The sequence below is a fragment of the Diabrotica virgifera genome, chromosome 6 (assembly GCF_917563875.1).
Source record: "Diabrotica virgifera virgifera chromosome 6, PGI_DIABVI_V3a".
NCBI classification, from domain to species: domain Eukaryota; kingdom Metazoa; phylum Arthropoda; class Insecta; order Coleoptera; family Chrysomelidae; genus Diabrotica; species Diabrotica virgifera.
Genome location: NC_065448.1, coordinates 203051465 through 203078192, shown reverse-complemented (window position 1 = coordinate 203078192; position 26728 = coordinate 203051465). Strand labels below are relative to the sequence as shown.

Below are 26728 nucleotides of genomic sequence, written 5' to 3'. Positions count from 1 at the left end.
TTTGTTACCGTGGATTGTCATAATGTCCGCGAAACCGTCAAAGCAATGCCTTCGTAGCCTCGTTGGTACAGCATTCGACTACGGATCGAGAGGTCCCGGGTTCAAATGCGGACAATTGCTGCTTTTTTTAATTTTTGGATATTTGGAAAGTGGTAAGTAACTATTAAAATCAGTTTAATATTTAATAAAGTAAAAATAAACTGTTAAAAGTATCTTATTTCGCTGAAATCATATATAATAGAAGTATAACTTCTTAGGTGCGTACAAAGTACACACTCATTCATTTTTTCATTTCTTGACTGGCTTATTAATAAACTAACATTTGTGGTAGGGGAGCCCAAGCGGGGATTTTTGCAGTTACTCGAGCACGTCAGAAAATCACATGGGGAGAAACCTTGTACCCTGTAAATGTACCCCTACCATATATTGGATCTTAATACAGGGGAGTTCGTTAAGGAGGGTCCCAAAAAAAATCTATCCTTGAAATCGACAGATTAAGATAAGGTAAGTTAAGTACATGCAGAACAGTGTATATTTCAAAAATCTGACGATTTGAGCGGGGCATAAGGGAATGGGTGCTCACCAAAGTTTCACAAAAAAGCGAATATTTCGCGAAATGAACGGCAGAGTAATTGTTCAATATTTTTTAAAAATCTATCGAATGATACCAAACACGACCATCACGGAGCGGGATGGGGGGTAAATTTAAAATTTTAATAGGAACCCCGCGATATTTCGCGAAATGAACAACAGGTCTAAAAACTGAAAAATACACGTATTCGGTATTTTTGAAAAATCTATCGATTGACACCAAACACGATCCCCCACGGAGGTGGAGTGCGGGGTTACTTTAAAATCTTTAATAGGAGTCCCCATTTTTATTGCAGATTTGGATTCCGATTCAAAAGAAGGTATGAGTTTGAATTTAGGTACTTCGTAATTTCAAAAAATATTTTTATACTTGTGTTTTTGAACCTTGAAAATGGTCATTTTTCGTTATTTTTTCAGGTTTAAATTGCTTATAACTCGGAAACGACTAACTTTAGAGAAAAATTAAAAAATATCTTTTTTGTTCCCAATGATCCAAAGAACCTAAAATAATGCCTACACGGGCGGAAAAAAATTGATTTTTATAATTTGTTTAAAATTTTTTTTATGTAGCAATATCTCCGAAATTATGGCATTTAGGTATAGTAAATATAACATGAAAAATAATCAGTATTTCTTAAGGACTTAAAAACGCAAAAAATATACAGGGTGTTCCATTTAAAATAAGAAAGTTCATTAGATTTCCAGAAAAACGGAAGATTTGACAACAATGTAATTACCAGTATAATATTGGTCGTATTAGAATACCTTTATCCACCAAAATCTATAAAAATCGTTCCAGTGGTTTCCGAGAAATTACCGTGTTGCCAGACTTTTTCGCTACCCTGTATGTGTATAGGCTTCATAATTACAAATTAGTCCAACATGTCAATATGAAGTAAACATAGACCTGATCATTTTTTAATTAAGTAACTACCGTCATAAGTTTAATATATTCTTGATGGTCGTAAGAAGGGACATAATAGAGCTCGAGTAAAAACAAACAGTTCAATATTATCATTAATTTCCCTACTGGATATAAGTGCACAGCTCAAGTAGTCGACAGTTTGATAAATAACGATCCGTTGTTTCACTCTTTTATTACCTTTGATAACTTAAAGTGGAAACTGGTCTATATATAGCTATGTGCTAATATCTAAGACAAATAGTTGTCAGGCCATTTTAAAATTTCCAGTTTCAAATAAAACAAAGAGGCAGTTTTCTCGGTGAGCACTTGAGAATGCTAACAGGTGGTAACCAGGTACGTTGAATCTTTTATCTTCTGTGAGTCACATTGTACTTTCATTAAGCATTTAACGGTTTGATTGTTTTATGCTGTGACATAAAATACGATTTACCTCCGTGATTTTATAATTTTAGTATAGTAATAATATACTGCGCATACACTAAAACAATGTATATAGGTAGGTAGGTACTCGTGAAATGATAAACGAATAATCTGCAAAATATTTAAAATTCATTTTACCCCTAAAAGTTTTTTACTTGGTTGGTTATAACAGCAGATCCAATAAGATGTAAATTTGAGCTGGAAGGTCAGATAATAGAACAAGAAGTGATGGAGTTTAAATATCTAGGCATCACACTATCTAGCTACGGAAGGCTCGAAACAGAAGTGGAAGATCAAGTGAATAGAGCAAAGAGAGCCGCAGGTTGCCTGAATGACACAATATGGAGAAATAAAAATATCGGAAAAGAAATGAAAGGCAGAATTTACAAAACAGTCATCAGACCAATAATGACATACGCGGCAGAAACACGACCCGACACAGAGAGGACAAAAAGATTGCTCGAAACAGCGGAGATGAAAACGCTTCCAAAAATCGATGGTAAGGCTTTTGGCATGGGAGCCAAATCGATGGTAAGGCGATGGGACAGAGCTAGAAGTACAGATATACGACGGAGATGCAAGGTGGATAACATTAATAACTGGGTAAGAAACAGAAGAATAGAATGGAATGACCACATAAGGCGAATGACAACAAATAGGGTAGTCAGGACAGCGAGAGACTGTTCCCCAATAGGAAGACGATCAGTGGGAAGACCACGAAAACGATGGAACGACAACTTACTAGAGGCACATTGAAAAAACCGACAGAGTCATGTCTATACAAAAAGAAGAAGAAGAAGTTTTTTACTTCACTATAAGCTTTCTAAAGTTCTCGCAGCCATCTAATTTGCCTATTTTATGTATGTATTATCTTCTTTTGGTGCCACATTAGGTCCCCCTAAAGCCGCGTCCTCATTGGTAAATTTTTACGTGCGTATTGAACTTAGTGTTGCCCAAAATCAGTGTTGGTCTTGCAGTCTTGGTCTTGTTCTTGCGTTTTCGCAAGACCAAGACCAAGAGCAAGACCGCCTAATTTGAGCAAGACCAAGACTTACCGTGCAAGATTTGAGCAAGAACAAGACTAAGCCTGCAAGACTCTTGCGTCTTGCAGTTAGAACTTAGGGTCGTTTTATGAAGTATAATAGTTCGGGTATATTCTTAGGTATTAGGTACTCTATGAGAAGAAAAAAAAATTGTAAAATTGGACTTATGTGCCTTACGAACAATACCATAAACAAACATACATTCTTCGCTCTGAAATTAATTGTCCAGTTTTTAAGAATAGCCGCCCTCTATTCATAAATTAATGTATCGAAACTGTTTAAAAATATGTCATATGCTGATAAACAATATACCTAATAAGTAGTTCACTTTTTCCTTAATTAGTTTTCTAGGAATTTAAACACCACAAATTATATGGATATTATAGAATAATAAGACTATTATGTATATTTTTCTGCTGAGTGTGATTACGATAACGAGACAGATTAATAACAGATAATGCCGTGCCGGCTATACCGTGTAACCAAATACCCAAATATTTAGTAACGATATATTGTCTACGAGGCATTCAACAAAGAAATATTTACATGGAAAACAAAAGGACATTTATAGCAGTTTTTTCTGTAGGTAGTTAAATTAAATTGGTCGTTTGTTTTATCAATCGACTGTTCTTTTGTTACTTTTTGGTTGATATACACTACTCCAAGAAATTAACGCACCACCTCAAAAACGGGTCATTTTTGGTGTCTCGAATTTCCTAAACTTGTTCGATTTAAGTGGTTGATAATTTAATTTTTTATTTGTTTGATTTTAATAATATAGCCTTATTCTGTATAAATATCGCTGTAATAATATTGTTTCTAGACAGGTAAATTGTCATTGTATACCGGGTGTACCAATCAAACTGTATTTTTTTTCTCAAAGTTCGCATCACCCTGTGGAATATTCTAGCATTTATAAAATATTGAAATTAAAACCCAACTATAGCCTCATATTTTCTTAACATTTTGTTTTTGATTCATTCGCTTATGTTGGATAATAAAAAGTTAGGTACACTCATTAGTACCGAAAAGGTATCCGGTACCTATACAACGACAATTTAACTTCTAGCGATTCTAGCAATATCTAGCGATATTGTTAACGAATAAGGCTATATAATATTAAAAAATCACTTAAATCAGACAACAAATTTAAGAAATTCGAGACATCAAAATGACCCATTTTTAAGGAGGTGCCTTAATTTCTTGGAGAAGTGTATAATAATTCTCGGTTTGGTATTCGGTACCAAAATGAGAACTGGCATAACATATGAAGGGCCAGGGGAAAGAACGATGAATGTCTATTTGCAAGCATTTTGGGTAAAATGAGAAACAAAGTTACATATTCATTGTTTTTACCCCTTGCGTCCAATCTTGTGACGTGATTTTAAGACGATTATCATATTTATTTCCTCTTGTCCATTCACAGGTTGATAGTACTTTTTCTAAACTAACAGATTGCACAAAAATCTCGAAATGAGAAATGACCAAAAATTGACATTCATCCTTTTTCCCTCTGACCCTTCATATTGTGCACATCTGTCACCGAATTGAATGCTTTTCAAATCACACATTGTCAATGGCAAATACTCGAAAAAATACGTAAATTTCTAATAAACTTTGGTTAGTTGGAACATAGACACGGATCGCTTAGATTGTAGGTTCAAACCCCACCCGGTATCAGTTGTTTAGATATTTATTAATTTGGTTGGCCTTTACTATGGCTGTGATGTTAAAGCTTAAAATTGACCTACTCTGTTATGTTGTTCTAAGATATGTAATAGGCTAATGGGCAACTCCGAGACTTGCAAGACTCTTGCTGCAAGACCAAGACCTGGAGCGCAATACCAAGACCAAGACAAGGTGTACTTTCGCAAGACCAAGACTCTCTAAGTCTCGTCTTGGTCTTGCATTTGGGCAACACTAATTGAACTAATGGTTTGTTGCAAGAATTTGCTCGACCACCGAAAATTTGTTTAACGTTCATTGTGCACGTCTGCTCAGGTTGTGTGGAGTAAATAACGCAGCGTCCACACTGCAAACCGCATGCGACGCAAATCCTTTGATCTTCGCTCAAAAACCGACAACCGATGGACCGTGTGTGTTGTGTACTTCAAAAATTCTTGCGTCCGATTTATGCGACGAACAGGTCCCCATTAGCACAATTTACCTCGAGCACGCAAATATTTGCGACGAACAGCTGGTCGTCGCAAATGTTTACCAGTGAGGACTCGGCTTTACGTTGGTAATAATTACACTGGCGAGTTGTTCACGATCTTCAGCTAATACGAATAGTTGTTCGGCACTGGGCATTCCTGCCTCATCGCGAATGTTTTTTAGCCATGATATTTTCTTGCAGTACCGTCTCCTATCGGAGGTTGGCTACCATCACAGCAATCTTAACTTTGTTGGCTGAAGCTCTGAACAATTGTAGTGAACTGCGCCCGTACCACTCCCTTAAATTTCGCAACCAGGAAAACCTCCTACGTCCCACATTTCTCTTTCCCGAGATTTTGAGGCTAAATTATGAGGCTTAGCAGCGAGTATTTCTCCCCTCTCATTATGCAGCCTAGAAGATATCTGCTTCCTTACAATTCCACTGTGGCCCTCGATTTTATCTTTGCTTATCACGGCATTTGCTCTATTTAACACGGGTTCGTTTATCTGCATCGCTCTCCAGGGTATTCGTAGCACTCTTCTGTGGAACCTAAATGCATTTAGGCTTAGGCGATTGATCGTATCAGCTTTCAGAGTCCAGGTGTCGGCGCCACGTAACAACACTACTGACTAAAAATGTAACATTTTATCATTCTTTGACGTAATTTTAGATTCGTTGTTACAGAAGAATGATTTCATTTTTAAATGTTGGGCGGTTGATTTCTATAAGTACTTGGGTCTATAGTAGAAGACAGAGTTAGAATGCAGTGTTAGTCTTAGGCGCGCAGCGCTGCCGCTCATGTCGGCACAGTGGTAGCTGCGTGGATACAACCGTAGGCAATTGTTGTGCGCGCGTATATTCCAGTGCCATGATTCCCCTGGAAGCTCACACTTGGGTGTGAGATACCCATCGCGACACTTAACTGCATGTAGCTTGCGCAGCTGCATTTCAATGGTAATGCTGCTTTATGTAAATTCAGTCTCTAGTATGCGAAGGACGGGTGTGTAGTTGCGGTCTCATTTGAGCAATATTTCCAATCACGAAAATTTATTGAATACAGGCTAGGGTATGTAGCACCCATGTGTGAGGTTTGCGATCAAGTTAATGACCTAACAACACAACATACTACAAATTTAGTAAAGCAAACTAGGTGTTACTTCTGCAAATACAAAGATGAAAAAGCAAAGCGTGCATGCTCGGCTTGCTATAAAGCATAATGCATGGAGCATAGAGCCACACTGTCTTATGAATGTAGTCACTAAAATGAGTGAAACTGAAATACCTGGCTAAGAATGAATATGAGTTCTACAATCAATAGGGGAGTGCATGTAGATTTTCACTTCGGAAAAAATCAAACAAGATAGAACTTTTTGTAATTTCATTAAGAAATGTTTAATAAACAACATATCAAAAAGTTCTACTCGAGAAGTGGGTGCTTCATTTTTTATTAAACAAGTGAACTGCGAAATTAGATGTTTTTTTAAATAACTCCGAAAACATAAGCTTTAGAAAAAAACTGACTTAACCAATGAAAAATTAAGAAAACTTAAAAAAAAACCTTATATAAAGATTTTTCGAAAATTAAATCTGTAGCTTCTATAATTTTTTATTTATAACGCTAAAGTCACCCTTCTCACAAACATTGGCGCACTGTAAACTAGCGTTCGGAGAAGTGCACAATTGAGTTATTTTAATGTAATTCTTCAACTAATGGATCAAATGAAATTTTACAGATTGGACATGAAATAATAATAATTAAGCTATCTTATGGTTATAGTAAAAAGAAATAAAATATATGGGCATAAGTACGGTGTGGGCGGAAATTAAGACTTACATGAATTTTGTTTAAAAATGATTTAAAAATGTGTAACTAATACAATTCTTCTTATAAAACTCTCAATTTTGCACAACTTACATTTCAAACATCTTACTAAACGATGTTTCGTTCAAAAAAAACTCTCAAAAATTTTATTCAAATGATACGACGTCTCAATAAATGTAATTTTTGAAAACTTCGTAGTTTTACAGAATTACCACCACTTTAAGACGGCATTACTTAAGTTTACAATTAACAATTAATAAACAATTAGGGGCCAAATCTGCGAGTAGAACTTTTTACTTTAACATGTATATAAACTAACAAAAAAGTCTTAGAAAAATATAAGCTTGTTTGAATTTTTCCGAAACAATGCATGTTTTCGTTCTAATTGCACTCCCCTACAAAAGGTGTTATATTTTAGTTAGTTATACCGAACAGGGAGAAGTTGGTTTTTTGCGGTTTCCCAACTTCATTGCACAATTATACCTGTTCGTCTCAAGAAAATAGCCGCAACTATTTTCTCCACTCGAATGCACACTGTCCACGCCGCGCTCAAAGCCACCTCCTGACCGCCGACGAGGGACGCAGGTTCGCCTGTCGTTGTACAATGGTTTCTAGGGAGATTGGTCTAGAGCAAAGCACGGACAGTACACGTAAATGTCTATGGAACCAACAACAATCCATCTAACTTTCTTCTCTGTTGACTTCTTAGCCTTCTGGACACCACCGTCCGGCATAACTTAGGATCCAAAAAACACCAGGATACGGCGCTTGCCCCAGTGTGTTTTTCGGACTGTTTGCTTTTGCCGCCAACATTATACATTCACTACAAACCCTGAAGATGACAAAATCCTAAACGGGGACAATCATTGATCGCATTTCCACATAGCATTATATCTATACACGCAAATCAAACAATGATAGTAGTAGTTAGAAATACCATTTTGTTGTTAAATTAAATTAAAATATTTTGAATTATGTTTCCGGTTTTTTAGAAAATGATTTTTCATTATCTTTAATATATTTTTCTTTTGTGTTACTACAATTAAGAGAGAGAAAATAAAATGATTGATTTAATTATTCTTATGTATTCAATAGTGATTAGAGAGTCTCTGGCAGTGGCGACACGTGACTTTTTCTAAAGTGTTACCAAAACCAGATGCAAAAAATCTTATTTAAAAAAACTGAAGGTATGGCTAAATGTATATTATAGTTTCAATAATATCATTTTGTATATCAGTTGAAACTCTCGAAAAAACAGTTGATGTTTCTAGATGTTGGCAAAATTTTTGATCTTTTTTGGCAATTAATGTTAACAATTTCCTGTAATTGACTCGATTGTCAGAGTCGTCGCCCTCAAAATGACCACGAAACGCTAATTCTTATTTGGCGAAAAAACATACGATATCTATTATAAGTGTTCTAAGGATATACCTATCTATTTTTTTAACAAACTCATTATGTTTAGCAATATTTGCTTTAAAAGCTTGGTTAAGAGAACTATCGATTCTTGTTTTGTCAAACTGAATCAAATTGGGTATACATCTTACATGTAGGTAATGGAGAAATTTCATGTCTCCTTTTTAAAACTCTAAAACTATTTAAATTGTGAACCTGGTCCACCCATTTTTCTGTAGAAACCAGAAGACATGACCAACAATACAGTATATTTTTCTTGCAACCATATAATCAAGGATTTTCACTGTACCAACTAAATTTAAAATATCGAACTACTTTTTTTATTCCTTTTTTAAATTGTTTAAAATAGGTCTTTCATTTACAATAATCTCATTTTTTTTTTCAAAATTATACAAGGAGAATTACTTTTTAAGTACCTAGTTGATCGATTACGCAGCGACACTCATTCATGGTTAACTGCACGCACACTTTTTATAGGTACTGTAACCAAATTTAAATCTGATAACAGGGCTACTGATATACACAGCGCGCTTACGCGCCGTCGCTCCTTCAAAATTTTCAGACACTAGCCGGTCCCGAGCGACAGAGAGGATATAACCAATGTAACCACAAATGAAACTGGTATTGTCGAAGCGAAGATCGGTGGAATATGCGCATTTTATCAATGAAATTCGATATTTTTACGATATTCCAGAAGCCGCTAGAGATAAAATGTTTTAACGACCTATTAATCATTCATAAATACTCAACGGATATTAGTACAGTTAAAATAATTAAGACGATAACCGGACAACATTGATTTAATGAGTAAAATTTAGTTTTTTTTTAATTTAATGACAAAAAAGCAAGCCCATTAGCAGAACCCAATTAAAAATTATTTTGCACATCATATTTGAAACATTATTTGGTTGAAAAACCCCTTTTTGGTTGGCAAAAAAATATATTAATTTGTTTGGACTAAATTACAGTTGTGCTTATCTTAAAAAGGATATGTTACTATCAACATTCGCACAGTGTTGCCAAACTGAATTTTGTTATTTTGGGTGTAAATTTTTTCCACGGATCTCCGAGGGTACTATAACAGAGTATAATAAAGTGCAACTGAGTCACATAAACTCGCCAATATTTTCGTGTGTCTACGAGTAGTTGGCTATTTACTGAATTAGGTACTAATAACACATAATGTAATAATATTTCTATTGGTAAAAATATTGGTAAATGGAATTATTCATCGTCATAAAATATTTATTTGCAAGATTTTTAACAGTGGTTACATGGACGCTTCGCCAATGGTCTCTGAAAATCATAAAATATTTACTTTTTTTTATTTCTTCACAAAAAATCATTGGGTATCTGATACTTATGTATGCGGTTTATTTAAAAAAATAGGTGTGATCTTCCAGGGTTAAATCCGGTCCTAGTGCACCGCTCGGGGCAAACCGGCAACATGGTCGGCCGTTCTCCGGTAAGAAATACATTGCCCTATTTCTACTTTAGTTGGTCTGTAATGCAGCATCCCAGATATTTAAAGTGAGTAACTCTCAATATTTTGTTGATCTACCTGTAGTGATGCATTGTTGTGAGGTTGGCAACTAAATATCATAAATTATTCATTTTTAGACCCATTTCTCTTCCTTAGAAATTCTCTGTAGTGTTTGCACAATCCAATAGCTCTTGGAGAATCTCACATAAGACAACAGTGTCGTTAGCGTATCGTAAGATAATTAACCAGTTCACCATTGACTTTTCACTCCAAAGTCTTTATCTTGCATAGCCTATTTGGAAATTATATCCCAGTAGATATTAAATAACAGCGGAGATAGAATGCATCCCTGTTTGACGCCACTTTGAATGTTGTTCATGTATTATATCTACATGTTTAATGTTTAAAAATGCTGTTGGTTTCTTCGTATGCATTGTCTGCAACTATAATGACACTAAATGTCCAGATAATTTTGACAATACGTAGTGCTTGATGAATATTTATCATTTAACATTATTAGCATTCATGGATGCTTTTTCTACAATCTTGTATTTCTAAAAATACACAAACATGGCGTAAGAAATCAATCACTAAGTTCATTAATCTTATGGTAATGGTTTTGCCTAGATGTAAAGAATTTTAATGAAAGTAGGGATAATATCGGCTTCGATAATAGTTTTGCAATAAAAGTTCTACTTTTTAACTCTTCTGGGACGTTCCAATTAGCTTTTACTTAAATTATAATAGTCAAGACACGACAAATACATACATACATTGCTTGTTTTTGAGAAGATGTAAATTTTCTTGTCTTGATTTCAGAAACCTTATTTCGGTTAGATAGGGTAAAAACAGATTTGTCGTTTTTATTACCATTCTTCTTTCTTTCTATTTCGATAGAGTTGTTCAGCACTGCGTTTTCCTGTCTAATCGCGAAATTTCTTGAGCTTTGCCATTTTCTTCCTTCCAATTATCTACGGCCCTCGATTTTACATTTCATGTTTTATGATTTTTTTCGATAATCATGAGCGGCCGCGGTCCCGATTAATCCGACTTCTCGAGGTTCCACTGTACAAACAAAGAAGTGTTTTATATGTGTGGAAATACGAGATTCATAAAAATCTTACCATGAATACATTTTTATGGTAATTCCTCCATCCTCAAAATTAACAACCTATGGTAGAAGTAGCAGTAATCATAATAAGAGTAATAACCTTATAAATTTACATGAATATAAAAAGATTTCACACCTCACGTATTCCATTATAATGTACAGAAGCTGTACACGCCGCCAATCCAACAATATTTTGACAGCTTGAATGCTGTGTTTATTCAATGCCAAAGCACGACAATGTTCCCAATGTTTATAAACACACACTGCTTCCTTTGTAGGGTTTATTTTCATTTCTTTATTTGAAATCCAAATAAAATGCTCTCGCAAATTATTGAAAACATATGTGGCTGGCACGCAACATTTAGTTAATTAAAAGCATTTCTTGGCGTCTTCAAGTCAATATCGGCAGTGGTATGATACGACAGATAGCAGCGAAAAATTATTAACTGTCTTAGACAAGTACATTAATGAATTAAAAATAAGACTAGAGAAATTAAGTTCACAGTATTTATGTTCATTCTGCGTTATAAACATTGATATTGATGATTAATTATATAATATATTAATAATTAACAAAAACAAAATCCAAATTAGTGAAAAAATATGTAGTAAATACAATATTTTTGAGAATTTTCTTTGCGTCATAAGTCATAATAGAAATTAGACCAATAATGACATAACTGGAAACAGCAGAGATGAAAGTACTGAGAAGAATTATCACAGGAAATACGCTGACAGAGAGATCGAAAGAGGAGTGAAGACATTTGAAGACAATGTAACGTAGGTACAGTGTATAAACGAATAGACACTAAATAGAAAAAAAGAACGGAATAACCACATACGCAGAATAGAGGAGACTAGTGTGGTCAAAATAGCAAGAGATAAATCACCAATTGGTAGAAGAAGTATCGGTTGACCGGAAGATGGAGTGACAACCTTCCATAGAGGTATCAATCCACCAATGACCAGCAGAATTGCTTAAAAAGAAGAGGAAGATAAATACAAATTAAGGACTGCTCAAGTGGCTGTTTGTTTTAAGTGACTTTCTCCGTATTTAGTGTTACCATCTCGTATCTGCATTCGTCTGGGCATACTTTTTAGGTATTACGTTAATAAAACTTTGTTCTTATCCTTCTTTCAAAGCATGTTTGATATCTGATAAGTTAGCTGGTGTTAAATTTCTTTTATTCTCTTGTCTCCTCAGTTTATCTCAAACATGTTTAGGTTTGAACATCTTGATCAGTTTAAAACCTTGATTTTGACTTGCTTAAGGCATCTTGAAATAGTAGATGCAATGAATGATTAAAAGAAAGTTATCTCAAATTTATGGGACAATAGGCATCACAATATGTTCCAAGATGTCCGTTATGTACTAGAACGGCGCCAGAGATCCACTGTTTTAGGATATGAAGCTCTCTGTACGAGTTCAGAACGTAACCAAACTTGTACGTGAGCAGTATTTTGATCCAGGCATCATATTTACAATTTAAATGTGATAAATCAAAAGTGAATCTCGGTACTTGATTCATGTGGCAAGTAAAGGACCTGTGACATGCAGGTAAAATACGATGCTATTATAGCCGCAGAAAGTCTTCGTACTATGACTTACTGGTTAAAAGTCACTAGGCGTAATACTGAAGATCAGTTAGGATACTGCTACCAATAAATTTGATGCATCACACTGAAGTCATTTTTTACGACTTTTTGTCTCTTATACTCTCCCACCTGATGGTATTGTTTAACAGTGCAAATAATTACAGATTTGGAACTCGCTATTTTTGAATATCTTCATTGTGTAGATGTAACAATTTTCATTTAACCTTTACCACTTTTTCATTTAACACACCTTTAGAGACTCAAGGAAAGCTGAGATCAGGTATATCACTTGATTGCTTCAAATGTCTAATCAGCCCTAAACATCCATCCTTGGACATAGGCCTCCTCTTCCTTCTCCCATGCCTCTCTATCTTGGGCATTTTGACCCGGTGTATTTCTTCAGGTCATCTGAGCATTGCATTTGTGACTTTCGCCTTTTTCGTTTGTTGTTCCACGGTCTCCAATGTATAATCATCTTAGATATCTTTCATCATTCTGCCTTAAGGTATGTCCGGCGAGCTTCCATTTAATTGAGACATGTCTCACTTTTTTTTTGTTACGGATCTATTCGTTTCTTTTCCTGTCTATTAGTGCTCATCATTTGTCTTTCCATGGATCTTTCTGTCAGCAAAGACAAAAAGATCCTTCAAATGTATACGGACTAAAACAATGATTCTATCAAATCGATGTTTAATAGATTATCATTACGTGTGCCAGATATTGTAACTTTTTAATTTTTATTGTGTTTTATTATTTCGCATTCTTTGCCCATTTCTCGCAATACTTCCGTGTTCGTTTTCTTCTGTGTCCATGCTATTAGTTCTGTAACACCACATTTCAAATGACTGTAGCTTATTTATGTGTTCTTGCTTCAATGTCCAGCTTCCAAGTCCATATTGCAGTACCGAGAACACATAGCTTCTCAAAGCTCTTACTCTCAGTTCTAATCTAAGATCTTTGTTGCATAGAAGTATTTTCATTTTTACAAACGCATTTCTTGCTATTTCTACCCTGGTCCTTATTTCTGTTGTTTGATCATTTTTCTCTGAAATCCAGGTTCCTAGGTATTTATATTTATCAACCTTTTCTATCAGTGCATTTCCCAAATGTGTGTTTGGTTGTATGTTTTTTTTTTAGTTATTATTATGTATTTGGTCTTTTTATATTCATTTTTAGTCCATATTCTTGACCGAGTAGTAATTGGAGTTGTACAGCAGAGCTTGCCATAATCACGGTGTCATCTACATATCTTATGTTGTTAATAGATCTTCCGTTAATTATTATTCCTTCACTTTGAGATAGTAATGCTTTTTCAAAAATGGCTTCACTATATTCATTAAAGAGTAATGGAGAAATAATACATCCAATACAAGTTTTGTTGGAAAATGAATGAATATCCATTACGAGTATCGTAAGTGGATTTAAAATATCACATTCTTTTTTTAAAAACAAACTCAGTCTGGAAGATGATTATTATTTTTTGTAATATTTGTTTTTATAAAAACAAAGCTGCAGGTGTATGAAACGAAAAAAGTAATAATTAGGTAAAAATAATAAATTTCCGATGGTCAAGTCAAACATCTGATAATTATAATAAACGATCTTATGATTATAATAGTGCTGAACATCGCGAGGTATAAGTAGTTTATGATCACGATAATCATACTCATTAAATTTTTATCGACAGCTTCGCAAAGTACTTCAATTTCTTTTAGATAAGCGTACGTACAGGAGAATATAATTAAAGGGAAGTTATTTTGATGAAACGACCATGTAAAGATCAAAAATAGATAAGAATTGTTTTCTAATAATGATTGAAGATCATTTTGATGAAGCCTTAAAAAAACGGTTAGAAACACAAGTTCTAATAATAGTCCAGTCGCCAGTGATTTGATCTCTAAAACCGAGACAAAGAAAAGCTGAATTTTGCTAAGAATGTCAATTGTGGGACCGCAAAAAAGTTTTTTATTTCTATCCCAGCGCTTCCCCCTAAAACCACCTCGTAAGAGGGAACGGAAAACATGGATTTAGCATGAATCTGTACGCCGTAGAAAAAATGTTACAAACAAAATATGAAGAAATATAATTTTGAACAAAAATGTTTCATTAGAAAAACCGTTCTCTCAGAAACAATGCTTAAAGCAACCGGCGATTTTGAATGTCAGTTACTCACCCGTAATAAATTTTTTAATCAACTTGAAGGTAAAAATTCGATATCTTTTGATTAGAGTGCCATTGTGCCATATAGACAAAAATCAAAATTGATTCTAGGCGAAGCTTTATAAAAGCTTGAATCATTAAAAGTGAGAAATTATTTACAAAGATCAAGAATAAAACCTGGAACCGATTAGTCCAGGGCGCATCTGTTTTGAGATGGACGTTGAGAAGTGACTTAAATTTTTTTGCAGAAATTGCTTGAAAATAACTCAAATAATAATATTTGAGTTATCCTCCCACTCAAATTGGTCCGGAACATTGTTTAAATAATCAAAATGTCAAAATATGAAGGAAAAATTAGATTTTTTTATTGGTTTTTTGATTATAACTTTAAAACTATTCATTTCTGAGAAAAGTTGTACTGACATAAAAGTTGCGTAATTAAATTTCCTACAATATAGAATTGGTTAAAGATTTAAAAAATAGTCACCCTTGTTGTAAAATAGCAATAACTGCGAAAAAAAAACCATACGAAAACAACTATTCGCATTTTACGTTTTTCAACCATTTATGCTAAACTTAGGACCTTAATTTTACCCAGAAAAACTTTATTGATATAGTAAAACAACACTGTAAATTTCATTAAGATCGGTTTAATAGATTTTGCAAAATAAATTTTGCAATCCAGCTTTCGCAAAAAAATTCATTTTTTTTTAATGTTGCAGGACTAAAGATAAAGCAGATAGCAAGTTGAATTTTTTTTTGCTTATAGAAGTGTACTGTGCCTTTCATTTGCAATTTGCAAAATTAAAATCGATTAATTACCACGGCGTCAGGAAATTTTTTAAATAAACATTAATTTTTGGTGCTACGCGCAGGACAGCGGTGTTCGATTCACACAAGTTGATTTCCACCAAAATTTCTTCCAATCTGTATCTAATATATTATTTTCTTACTCTATATTTTGTTGTATTTTAATATTTTAATTCCACAAAAATCAAACTAATTCGATTATTGTTTGTGAAAAATTGTTTAAACAACTGCATATGTTTAAAAATAATACACTTTTATTTTCTAAGTTAAAATATATGAACAAAGAAAGTCTTTGCTAAAAAAGTGTTATTTGAAAGGTCAGAGAATATGTGTTTTTATTTTGCAATAAACAAATTTATTTATTTATTTCGAAATGTACTAAAAATTAAAATTTATCAATCATTATCGAAGGTCATTGGAATGCCCAATCAGAGCAAACTATCCGCTGTCCTGCGCGTAGCACCAATAATTATTGTTTATTTAAAAAAATTCTTGACGCTGTGGTAGTTAATCGATTTTAGTTTTGACAATTGCAAATGAAAGGTACAGTACACTTCTATAAACAATTTCAACTTGCTAACTGCTTTATTTTCAGTCCTGTAACATTTTGAAAAAATGAATTTTTTGCGAAAGCTGGATTGCAAAATTTATTTTGCAAAATCTATTGAAGCGATCTTAATGAAATTTACAATATTGTTTTACTGTATCATAAAGTTTTGTTAGGTGAAACATGAAGGTCCTAAGTGTAGCATAAATGGTTGAAAAACGTAAAATGCGAATACTTGTTTTTGTACGTTTTTTTCGCAATTATTGCTATTTTACAACAAGGGTGACTATTTTTTAAACTTTTAACCAATTCTATATTGTAGGAAATTTAATTACGCAACTTTTATGTCAGTACAACTTTTCTCGGATATGACTACTTTTAAAGTTATAATCAAAAACGAAGAAAAAAATCGAATTTTTCCTTCATTTTTTGACATTTTGAATATTTAAACAATGTTCCGAACCTCTTTTAGAGGGAGGATAACTCAAATATTATTACTTGAGTTATTTTCAAGCAATTTCTGCAAAAAAATTTGAGTCACCTCTCAACGTCCAAATGTACTAATATTTTTACAGATGCGCCCTGGTCTATATATATTTAAGAAGTTTCTATTTACTTGTTCAGCCCAACGCTATAGTAAGATTTTGGAAATTAGAATAAGAAGGAAACAGAAGAGATGACAACATCTAACTTTGAATGTTATTACACACACGTCACCGAAAGACTACAAGCAAAACCATTAACAAGAATAAACGAACGCGTGGCAATATAATACAAATTCGGTAAGAATTACAGGGAATAACTACTAATAAAAATTATAATGAATTAAGCGAAAGTTTTATTTTTTATAAACTTAAAATAATATCAACAATAAAACTTTATTGGGACCAATTTTATGGTAACACCTTTGGTGTTTCTAAAATTTGCAAACCAACAAATTGCCGGAGCTAAGAAGGCTGAGGGAGATCTAATGGCGCGTCCGCATTGGCAAATTTTTCGTGCGTATTGAACTAACGGTTCGTCGCAAATTTTTACCAGTGAGAACGCGGTGCTCAGATCATTTTGATCTTCGCTCGAAAACAATAACAGATGGAGCGTGTGCTCGAAAACAATAACAGATGGAGCACACAAATATTTGCAACGGACAGCTGGTACGCACGAAAAATGTACCAATGCGGACGCGCCATAAAAGTTGCATCTTACTTCTCGTCTGTCCAGCGCGGTAAAATTCCAACGCAAAAATGTTCCCGCATACTAAGATAGGAGTAAAACTAATATAAATAAATAATTTATTTATACATACAATGAATTAGTTACAAAAGCATATGATACCTTCTACAGCACAAATGACTAGCGAAGAATTACAGGAGATAGTCAATAAGGGGAAATAGTACATTATATACCGCGGGACTGAAGTAGTACATTTAATCCTGAAGGTAAAGTTTATGGCCCGACCGCAGGGAGGGCCATAATTTACCTGAAGGATTAAATGTACTTCAGTCGCAAGGTATATACGATACTTTTCGTACTTCCGGTATGATTTTATTAATTATTTCAATAATTTCAATCAGTTTTTTCTCTCTTCAACTCATTTAATAAACTGTCTTTAAAATAAGTTACCATAGTAACATTGCGTTGTGACAGTTATAATTTAGAAACATTGTCATTACTAGTGTCATTGTAAAGAAACATTGTTATTGATAATTATTGGTATCATGAGTGAAGAAGGTGTATCTGATATTGATAAAAGAGCAGCCGAAGTAGGTGAAGAATTGTTACCACCGAAATCTAGAAAACTATACGAGCAGCAGTACGATGCTTTTAAAAAGTGGTGCCGCTTAAAAAATGTGAGACAACCTACTGAAAATACGCTGTTAGTCTACTTCGATGATAAATCAAAAGCGGTTTGTGCCTCAACTCTCTGGGCACATTACTCAATGCTGAAATCGGTTATTAACATTAGAGAAGATATTGATATAAGTAAATTTCCAAAAAAATATCCCTTAAATTCGTTTGTTTGTGATTTAATCGTTCCGGGAGTTTCGTCAATATTTAATCCCGGAGGGATTAAATGTGACACTTTAGTACCTGTCACAAGGGAGTGAAGTTGTCACTTTAGGCCCGGAAGTACGAAATAGTACATTATATACCGCGGGACTGAAGTAGTACATTTAATCCTGAAGGTAAAGTTTATGGCCCGACCGCAGGGAGGGCCATAATTTACCTGAAGGATTAAATGTACTTCAGTCGCAAGGTATATACGATACTTTTCGTACTTCCGGTATGATTTTATTAATTATTTCAATAATTTCAATCAGTTTTTTCTCTCTTCAACTCATTTAATAAACTGTCTTTAAAATAAGTTACCATAGTAACATTGCGTTGTGACAGTTATAATTTAGAAACATTGTCATTACTAGTGTCATTGTAAAGAAACATTGTTATTGATAATTATTGGTATCATGAGTGAAGAAGGTGTATCTGATATTGATAAAAGAGCAGCCGAAGTAGGTGAAGAATTGTTACCAACGAAATCTAGAAAACTATACGAGCAGCAGTACGATGCTTTTAAAAAGTGGTGCCGCTTAAAAAATGTGAGACAACCTACTGAAAATGCGCTGTTAGTCTACTTCGATGATAAATCAAAAGCGGTTTGTGCCTCAACTCTCTGGGCACATTACTCAATGCTGAAATCGGTTATTAACATTAGAGAAGATATTGATATAAGTAAATTTCCAAAATTATTAGCTTTTTTGAAGAGAAGAAATGAGGGATTTAAGCCAAAGAAGTCAAGAATTCTCACGTCTGAGCAGGTAGATCAGTTCTTACGGGAGGCTCCGGATGATAAATATTTAATGCTTAAGGTAAATTTGGAAATTTGTTTATATTCAGAAATTTTAAGAAATCAATTTTTTTGTAGGTTGCACTTATTTTGAGCGTTGCGGGAGCTTGTCGTGGAAAAGAGTTGGTTGATTTAGAAATCGACGATGTGAGAGATTTGGGCGATTCCTTCCTAATTGCGATTAGAAACACCAAAAATAAAATTGACCGAAATTTTGTGATCAAAAATTCAGAAAACAGTGCCATCAGTTTTGTGGCGATATTTCGGAAATATGTGGCATTGCGAAAGACAGGGACAACTCATTCAAAATTTTTTGTTCAATACATCAACAAAGAATGTACTACGCGAGTAGTAGGAAAAAACATGTTTGGTACAATTCCACGGCAAATAGCAGCTTTCTTGAAATTAGAAAATGCGACGTCTTATACGGGACATTGTTTTAGACGCACATCTGCGTCTTTGTTAGCTGATTCGGGAGCAACAATAGACGTGCTGAAGAGACATGGAGGATGGAAATCCTCCAACGTGGCCGAGGGATATATTGAATCGTCTATTAAAAATAAACAAAAAATTTCAGATAAAATATTTGGTCAAGTCGCCGATTCGTCCACTATAGTTATGCCACAGTCCTCATTCTCGCTTCCTGTTTCCGCAGGATCTTCGAAACAAACACCAGTTCAATATGAAAAGGACCTATCTGTTACTCGTCAGTTACCTGCTGCATTAACCCAGGAAAGACTGGTCAATATGACGAACTGTCACAATATTAATTTGAATATTAACGTTAATTACCATTCTAATTAATTATATTTTTCAATAAAATATCCCTTAAATTCGTTTGTTTGTGATTTAATCGTTCCGGGAGTTTCGTCAATATTTAATCCCGGAGGGATTAAATGTGACACTTTAGTACCTGTCACAAGGGAGTGAAGTTGTCACTTTAGGCCCGGAAGTACGAAAAGACTATTAAACGCGGTGTAGATAGAAAACATATTTTAGGTAAAAATTTCTTTTCAACTAGGTATTTCTTTAAACTTCGATATAAATACGCAAAACAATTTTTTCATCCAGAAACAAGTCCGTGGGGTTATAGTGATCGCTGATCGCCAATGTCGGATAGTTCTGACATGACACACAAAGAAAAAAAAATCATTAATTTGACATTGTATAAACGCAAGAATTTCGGAACAGAGCAGTGGGGGATCCAAAAATAATCTTGAGGGTGATTTAATTACTTTTCTCTGATGCAAGGTCACTTATTCAATTAAGGGCCGGTTGTTCGAAAGCTAATCAACAATGATCATTATCAAATATTTAATTACTGTTACCAACTGTCAATGTCAACTTTGTTTGGGTTGCTGAAAACATAATATGAAATTACTTAATCAATTATGTTAATAATTGTTATGTTAATTGATTAACTAATCTCATAATTTTAATCAATTATGTTTTCAGCAACCCAATAAAAGTTGACATTGACAGTTTTGGTGACAGTAATGAAATATTTGATAGTGATCATTGTTGATTAGCGTTCGAACAACCGGCCCTTAGTCTTATCACCCCTAGGATAAGTGGGGTTTCAATTATTTTTTGGATGGGCCTAAATTTTGTTTTTGTTTGACAGCTCTCGGTTTTTGTTTTTTTAGGATTAGGGAATTGATATTTATTTTATTTTAGTTTGGGGGGTCATGACCCCGTGACCACCCCTCTGGATCCGCCGCTGGAACAGAGTCAAACGGAAGTTTGTGTTTGTATGTCTATTGAAAATAGTGCAGAACTTTGGCACATGTAGACTGAAAATCTAGGTGTATCCCAAAGGGAGTAGGTGCAAAATTTCGCGCCAACGTGTTTTAAATGCATTCATCTTTTTCGAATCTTGAGAAAACTAATAAGTACTTTTGAAAAATTTAAACGCAGAATGAAAGATTGCATTATTACCGATTGTCGAAAGTCCCTGAAAACTTCTATAGCGTTTGTTTGAATAGGTTACATTGGTGACAAAAAAAGAGAAAGTTGAGTGTGATTTTGAATTTCAAGTATCCCATTCAAAATAATTTTTTTATTTATTCTAAGGGACTTTCGGCCCGCGGTAATACTGTTATCGTTCATTCTGCGTTTAAATTTTTCAAAAATAATTATTAGTTTTCTCAATATTCGAAAAAAAATGAATGCATTTAAAACACATTGGCGCAAAACTTTGCGCTTACGCCCTTACAATATATTCAATTGTGTGATGTGTGATTTGAAATAATCTTTTGATTGCACTACAAACTAGCTGTTCAGATAATCATCATGCAACCTCTTTTGTCCACTGCTGGACATTGGTCTCTCCCATTCTTCGCCACTCCTCACGGTTCTGTGCTTCTTGTTGCCATTTCTTGGATATTCGGTTAATGTCGTCCATCCAGCGTGTTGGTGGTCGTCCTCTGCTGCGTTTGTCTTCTCTTGGGCGCCAGTCAATTAGTTTTCTGGTCCATCTTGAGTATCTTAATCTCGCTATGTGACCTGCCCAATTTTCCATTTTAGTTTATGGCTATACGTTCGACCACATCAGTGATGTTCAAACAATGGACAGTAATATTTGAAATAGCGATAATGATATGGAATCAATGAAAGAGGAGACACATAAATCAAAAAATTGTTTTGATTAAAAACATTTTATATTAGTGAAATTTAATAAAAAACTTTCTTCTTGGTAAAAGGTATATTAGTTTAAAAAGCCCTAAAGGGCTACAAACATATGAACAAAACGTTTTCGCTCTGTAACAAGAGCATCATCAGTGTTACAAGAACATGGTGAGCCAACCAAAAAATACAAAGGTCAAAGCCTTTCAAAAAACAGACAAAAGTCTTATATTATAAAAGATAACATCGTAAAATCCAAAGGATGGATAAAATTCCTAAAGATATAGCCCTATGGCAACATATGACTCCCACACGTTGTAAGTGGGTCAAAAGGTAACTAGGTCATTCTGTTATAAGAGGTGGCAGGCAACTAATAGATGAGACTTCCTCATCCTCCTGAAGTCTCATCTATTAGTTGTCTGCCACCTTTTATAACAGAATGACCTAGTTACCTTTTGACCCACTTACAACGTGTGGGAGTCATATGTTGCCATACGGCTATATCCTTAGGAATTTTATCCATCCTTTGGATTTTACGATGTTATCTTTTATAATATAAGACTTTTGTCTGTTTTTTGAAAGGCTTTGACCTTTGTATTTTTTTGGTTGGCTCACCATGTTCTTGTAACACTGATGATGCTCTTGTTACAGAGCGAAAACGTTTTGTTCATATGTTTGTAGCCCTTTAGGGCTTTTTAAACTAATATACCTTTTACCAAGAAGAAAGTTTTTTATTAAATTTCACTTGTAATTAATGGTATATACTACAGGAAGTTTTTCCTTGTGAATTTTATATTACCTGTCTATGTCGACATATTACTCTTCCCTCTTAGCCGTCTTACATCCATATTGAACATAGGCCTCATTAATGACATAGGTAATGACAATGACTCTCACTTGTTCCTATCACGGCCTTCCTTTAACCAATTTTACTCGCAGTTTTTTACTCTATCATACCTAGTGTTGCCCAGATGCAAGACCAAGACGAGACTCGGACAGTCTTGGTCTTGCGCCAGTAGTACACCTGGTTTTGGTCTTGGTATTGCGCTTCCGGTCTTGGTCTTGCAGCAAGAGTCTTGCAAGTCTCGCAGTTGCCCATTAGCCTATTGCATATCTTAGAACAATATAACAAAGGGGTACATTTTAAGCTTGAATATCATAGCCATAGTAAAGACCAGTCAAATTAATAAATATCTTAAACAACTGACACCGGGTAGGGTGGGGTTTGAACTCACGATCTAAGTGATACGTGCCTATGTTCTAACTAACTAAAGTTTATTAGAAACTTATGTATTTTTTCGAGTATTTGCCATTCCTAAAAGCATTCAATTCGGTGACAGATTAATGTGCACAATATGTTAGTGTCAGTTCTCATTTTTAAACCAAATCCAGTCATATCATGTGTGGAATTTCATCTCGTTGGGTTGGACAGTCGAGTATGGGATTCAAATTTGATGGCACATCAGCTGCTTCACAAGCAAGTGAAACTTACTCTTCAATATCTCACTTCCTTTAATTTTACTGGAAATACTGCGTAATTTTATTATATTATAATTATAACTGTACGTAAGTCAGCAATGTTTGGCGCTTATTCTTCATCTTCCTCAGTTTCGTCTTCACAGTCTTCATATACTGCTGTTCTTGTCCATTATCACTTGTTTTAGATCTTCGTTATTGTTTGCGCTGATGACTATATTATCATGATGACTATTTCAATTCCCTTGCCAGCCAAAAGAATCGAAATCCTTAAATATTATTTCTTCTAAAGCAGGGAATTTAGTTGAAATTGTATCCGTTTTATTCCACTTTCAAATTGTATTTTATTAGTTTTTATGTTCGGTCTAATTAGTGATATGACTTTCTGATAGGTATATAGTCTTAATTTAGGATACCACCGGAACACAGGAAACGAGGAAGACCAAAGAAATCGTGGATGGAAGGAGTTACATAATTTTTGTATAACTATGACAAACTCTAACAAACTAAATATCTTCCAAATGTCTAACAAACAAATCTGTAGATATACCTACCTCCGGAAAATGTTGAGTCTTATATCCTTAGAACAAAAAACGAACTTTCAAAGCTTAACCTGAAGGCTGACTTAAATAGTTCCTTAGCGTGGACAGCATTTGGAAGATTACAAACAGTATTTAATTCAAACTTAACAAAAAATACTTTAAAGGCAAACATTTTCCATTTTCAATCAGTAAGTACCTAGGCATTGCCGGTTCTGACATTATGGAACTAAAACATTGGTTTTTAACAACATTGGTCCACAAACTCAAAGTAACTCAGAAAGTTGTGGAACGGAGAATGGTCAACATGAATCTCAGCGATCGTAACTCAAATAAACAAATATAAGAAGAAGACGATCAAAAGTGTACTAAGACAATGGAGACCAAGGCCAAATAAGAGAAGTAGAGGCAGAACTTAACCACAGATTTGATGGTCTGATGACATCAACCGAATGGCTGGTCACGAATCGATGCAAAACACGACGAACAAAAATTATTGGACACAGATAAATGGGATAGCAGATGATGATGATGGCCAATTCTTGCGTCGTTCTTCTTTAAATGCCAATGTTCAATTTCAAGGTCTTTGTGGAAGTTTATGAAAGTTTATCAGTTTCTATTCCTATGTTAACAAGCAACAGGTGGTGAGTTTATTGCATTATCATGTCTAGAAACAAACAGCTTCACATAGAGCACATTGTCTTCATAATTTTAAAGTATCTTATTTTATTAGTTATTGAAGAATAATATAGAATTCTTCTTTTAATTAATGGGAAGTATTAATTATTTTTGAAACCAATGAGTTACTGTCGAGTAGAATTAAATGTATTGACTTTGAATATGGGTAGAAATTATTAAACTAATCGAAAACTTAAAAATATACTTAATAATTTAAATATTAAAAAAAAATTCATTTTGCACAATAACAGGGACAATTAAACATTTTACAAAGCATGGATTTACTAGAAGATATAGGTATTTACCTACAAACTTTGTAACATAGAGTAAACAAAATATTTAATTAACCTTTTTAATATCATGTCAAACTATAAATACACTGCGGTGCAAAAAATCGATCCACTAAAAATTTGGTCATTTTTGAAGTTTCTAATTTCCTAAACCTGTTGTTGGATTACAGTGATTTTTTTACCACGTTATAGCCGTATTCATTGACAATATCGCTGTAATAATATTGTTGCTAGACAGTCAAACTGTCATTGTATACCGGGTGTACGAATCAAACTGTGCCTTTTTCTCAAAGTTCGCATCACCCTGTGGACTATTCTAGCATATCTATAAAATACTGAAATTAAAACCTAACTATAGCCCCAGGTTTTCTTAGCATTTTGTCTTTCGATTCTTTCGCTTATATTGGATAATGAAATGTTAGGTACTTTAACAACTGACCATGTTCGTCATCAGTACAGTGTTTCTAAATAAGTGTAACAAACTTTAGGGTGTAATTTTACATGAGAAAACAATTTGCTTTATAATCATAATGTCCGCAAACGCTTTAAAACCAGTTGAGATCTGCAAATCAAATTTGGTGGGTTTTAAGACGTAGTTATTTCACATTTTTTGACATACAATTAAGAATTTTATCTTCACCATTGGCGCGCAAACGGGTATTATGACCTATAATATTACCCGTACGCACGCCAATGGTGAATATAAAATTCTTAATTGTATGTCAAAAATGTGCAATAACTACGTCTTAAAACCCACCAAATTTGATTTGCATATCTCAACTGGTTTTAAAGCAATAAATATATTGTCAGTTTGTAAAAAAATATTGAACATCCCGGAAACGAAGCGTTTGCGGACATATGATTATTAAGCAAACTGTCATTATTTTCATGTGTAAAATTACCCCTTAAAGTTTGCCGCACTTATTTCAAAAAAACCCTGTACTAATGACGAACATGGCCAGTTGTTAAAGTGCCTAACTTTTTTATAAGCGAATGAATCGAAAGACAAAATGTTAAGAAAACCTGAGGCTATAAGTAGTTAGGTTTTATTTTCAGTATTTTATAAGTGCTAGAATAGTCCACAAGGTGATGCGAACTTTGGAGAAAAAACACATTTTGATTCGTACACTCAGTATACAATGACAGTTTGACTGTCTAGCAACAATATTATTACAGCGATATTGTCAATGAGTAAGGCTATAACGTGGTAAAAAAATCGCTTAAATCGAACAACAGGTCGAAACTTCAAAAATGACCAAATTTTTAGTGGATCGATTTTTTTGCATCGCAGTGTAGTATTATTATTATAACCATAACTTACCTCTGCAAATTTCTTTTCGGATTCTTCGAACATATTGTTTGAATTACAGCCCGGTTGACATCCCTCTCCGTTTTTTCTTAGCTCACAGTCAAATTTCTGCACAGCTGGATCAACAGGAGCCCTAATATCAATTTCATCTTTAGGCCCCTCGATGCACATGTGTTCATGGTTATTAATTTCAGGAAATCTGGAACAATTCAAAGCGTCCGGCCACGGGAAACCGAACCCTTGGAGAACAGGGTAACACCGGGATCTCACACCCTCACAAAGTCCACGACAGGGTCCGATGGGATTAGTAACTTTTTCAGTACACATTGGCACGTAAACCGAGCACAAAAAGAGTTTTAAATTTTGACTGCAGCCGTACTGAATGAGAGGTGAAAACGACTGAAGTTGTAAATCAGCTTCTTGTTGAATGTCATTACCTCCCAAATTGGGCATACTAGTTGAATTATACCACATCATACACATTTCTACGCGAATAGGTTCACAGTTGCGCATGAGGGGCTCAGAAAGAGAGACTCCCCAGAAGAAACCGAATAATAACAATAAAAACATTGTTTTGAGGTTAGGTTCGAACAGCGCGTGATAACAACCTACTTCCACACCGATCTCCGACGGAATAAATTTTATTTTTCAGTTCTTCACGAGTTGCAGTTAGGTAGACGAACGCGCTTTGGAATGTTGTTCATCCGAGAGCTTAACGAAAACCGCCGAGTTGAAGCGATTATTCAAATTAAGCTTTACAAGCTCGGATGGACCTGATTGTTCAAAAAACCAAACAAGCTATTTTAGGCAGGTTAGTTAGTGGTGTGAGCGCGTTCGCGGGGGGTTTAAGGGGATGTGTTTTGTCAATATGATTAATTGTATGAGGAGAA

General features: G+C 34.3%; 1 protein-coding gene across 1 annotated transcript in view; it reads right to left on the bottom strand.

The window, feature by feature from the left end:
• The window catches only part of LOC114332221 (frizzled-4-like), a 266152-nt gene extending 239662 nt beyond the window's left edge, over positions 1 to 26490 (bottom strand). The window contains exon 1 of the mRNA XM_028281981.2: positions 25851 to 26490. Coding sequence (XP_028137782.2) covers positions 25851 to 26408 — 558 coding nt within the window. The 5' untranslated portion in view covers positions 26409 to 26490. The remainder of the gene's footprint in view (positions 1 to 25850) is intronic.
• Between the last annotated feature and the right edge of the window lie 238 nt (positions 26491 to 26728).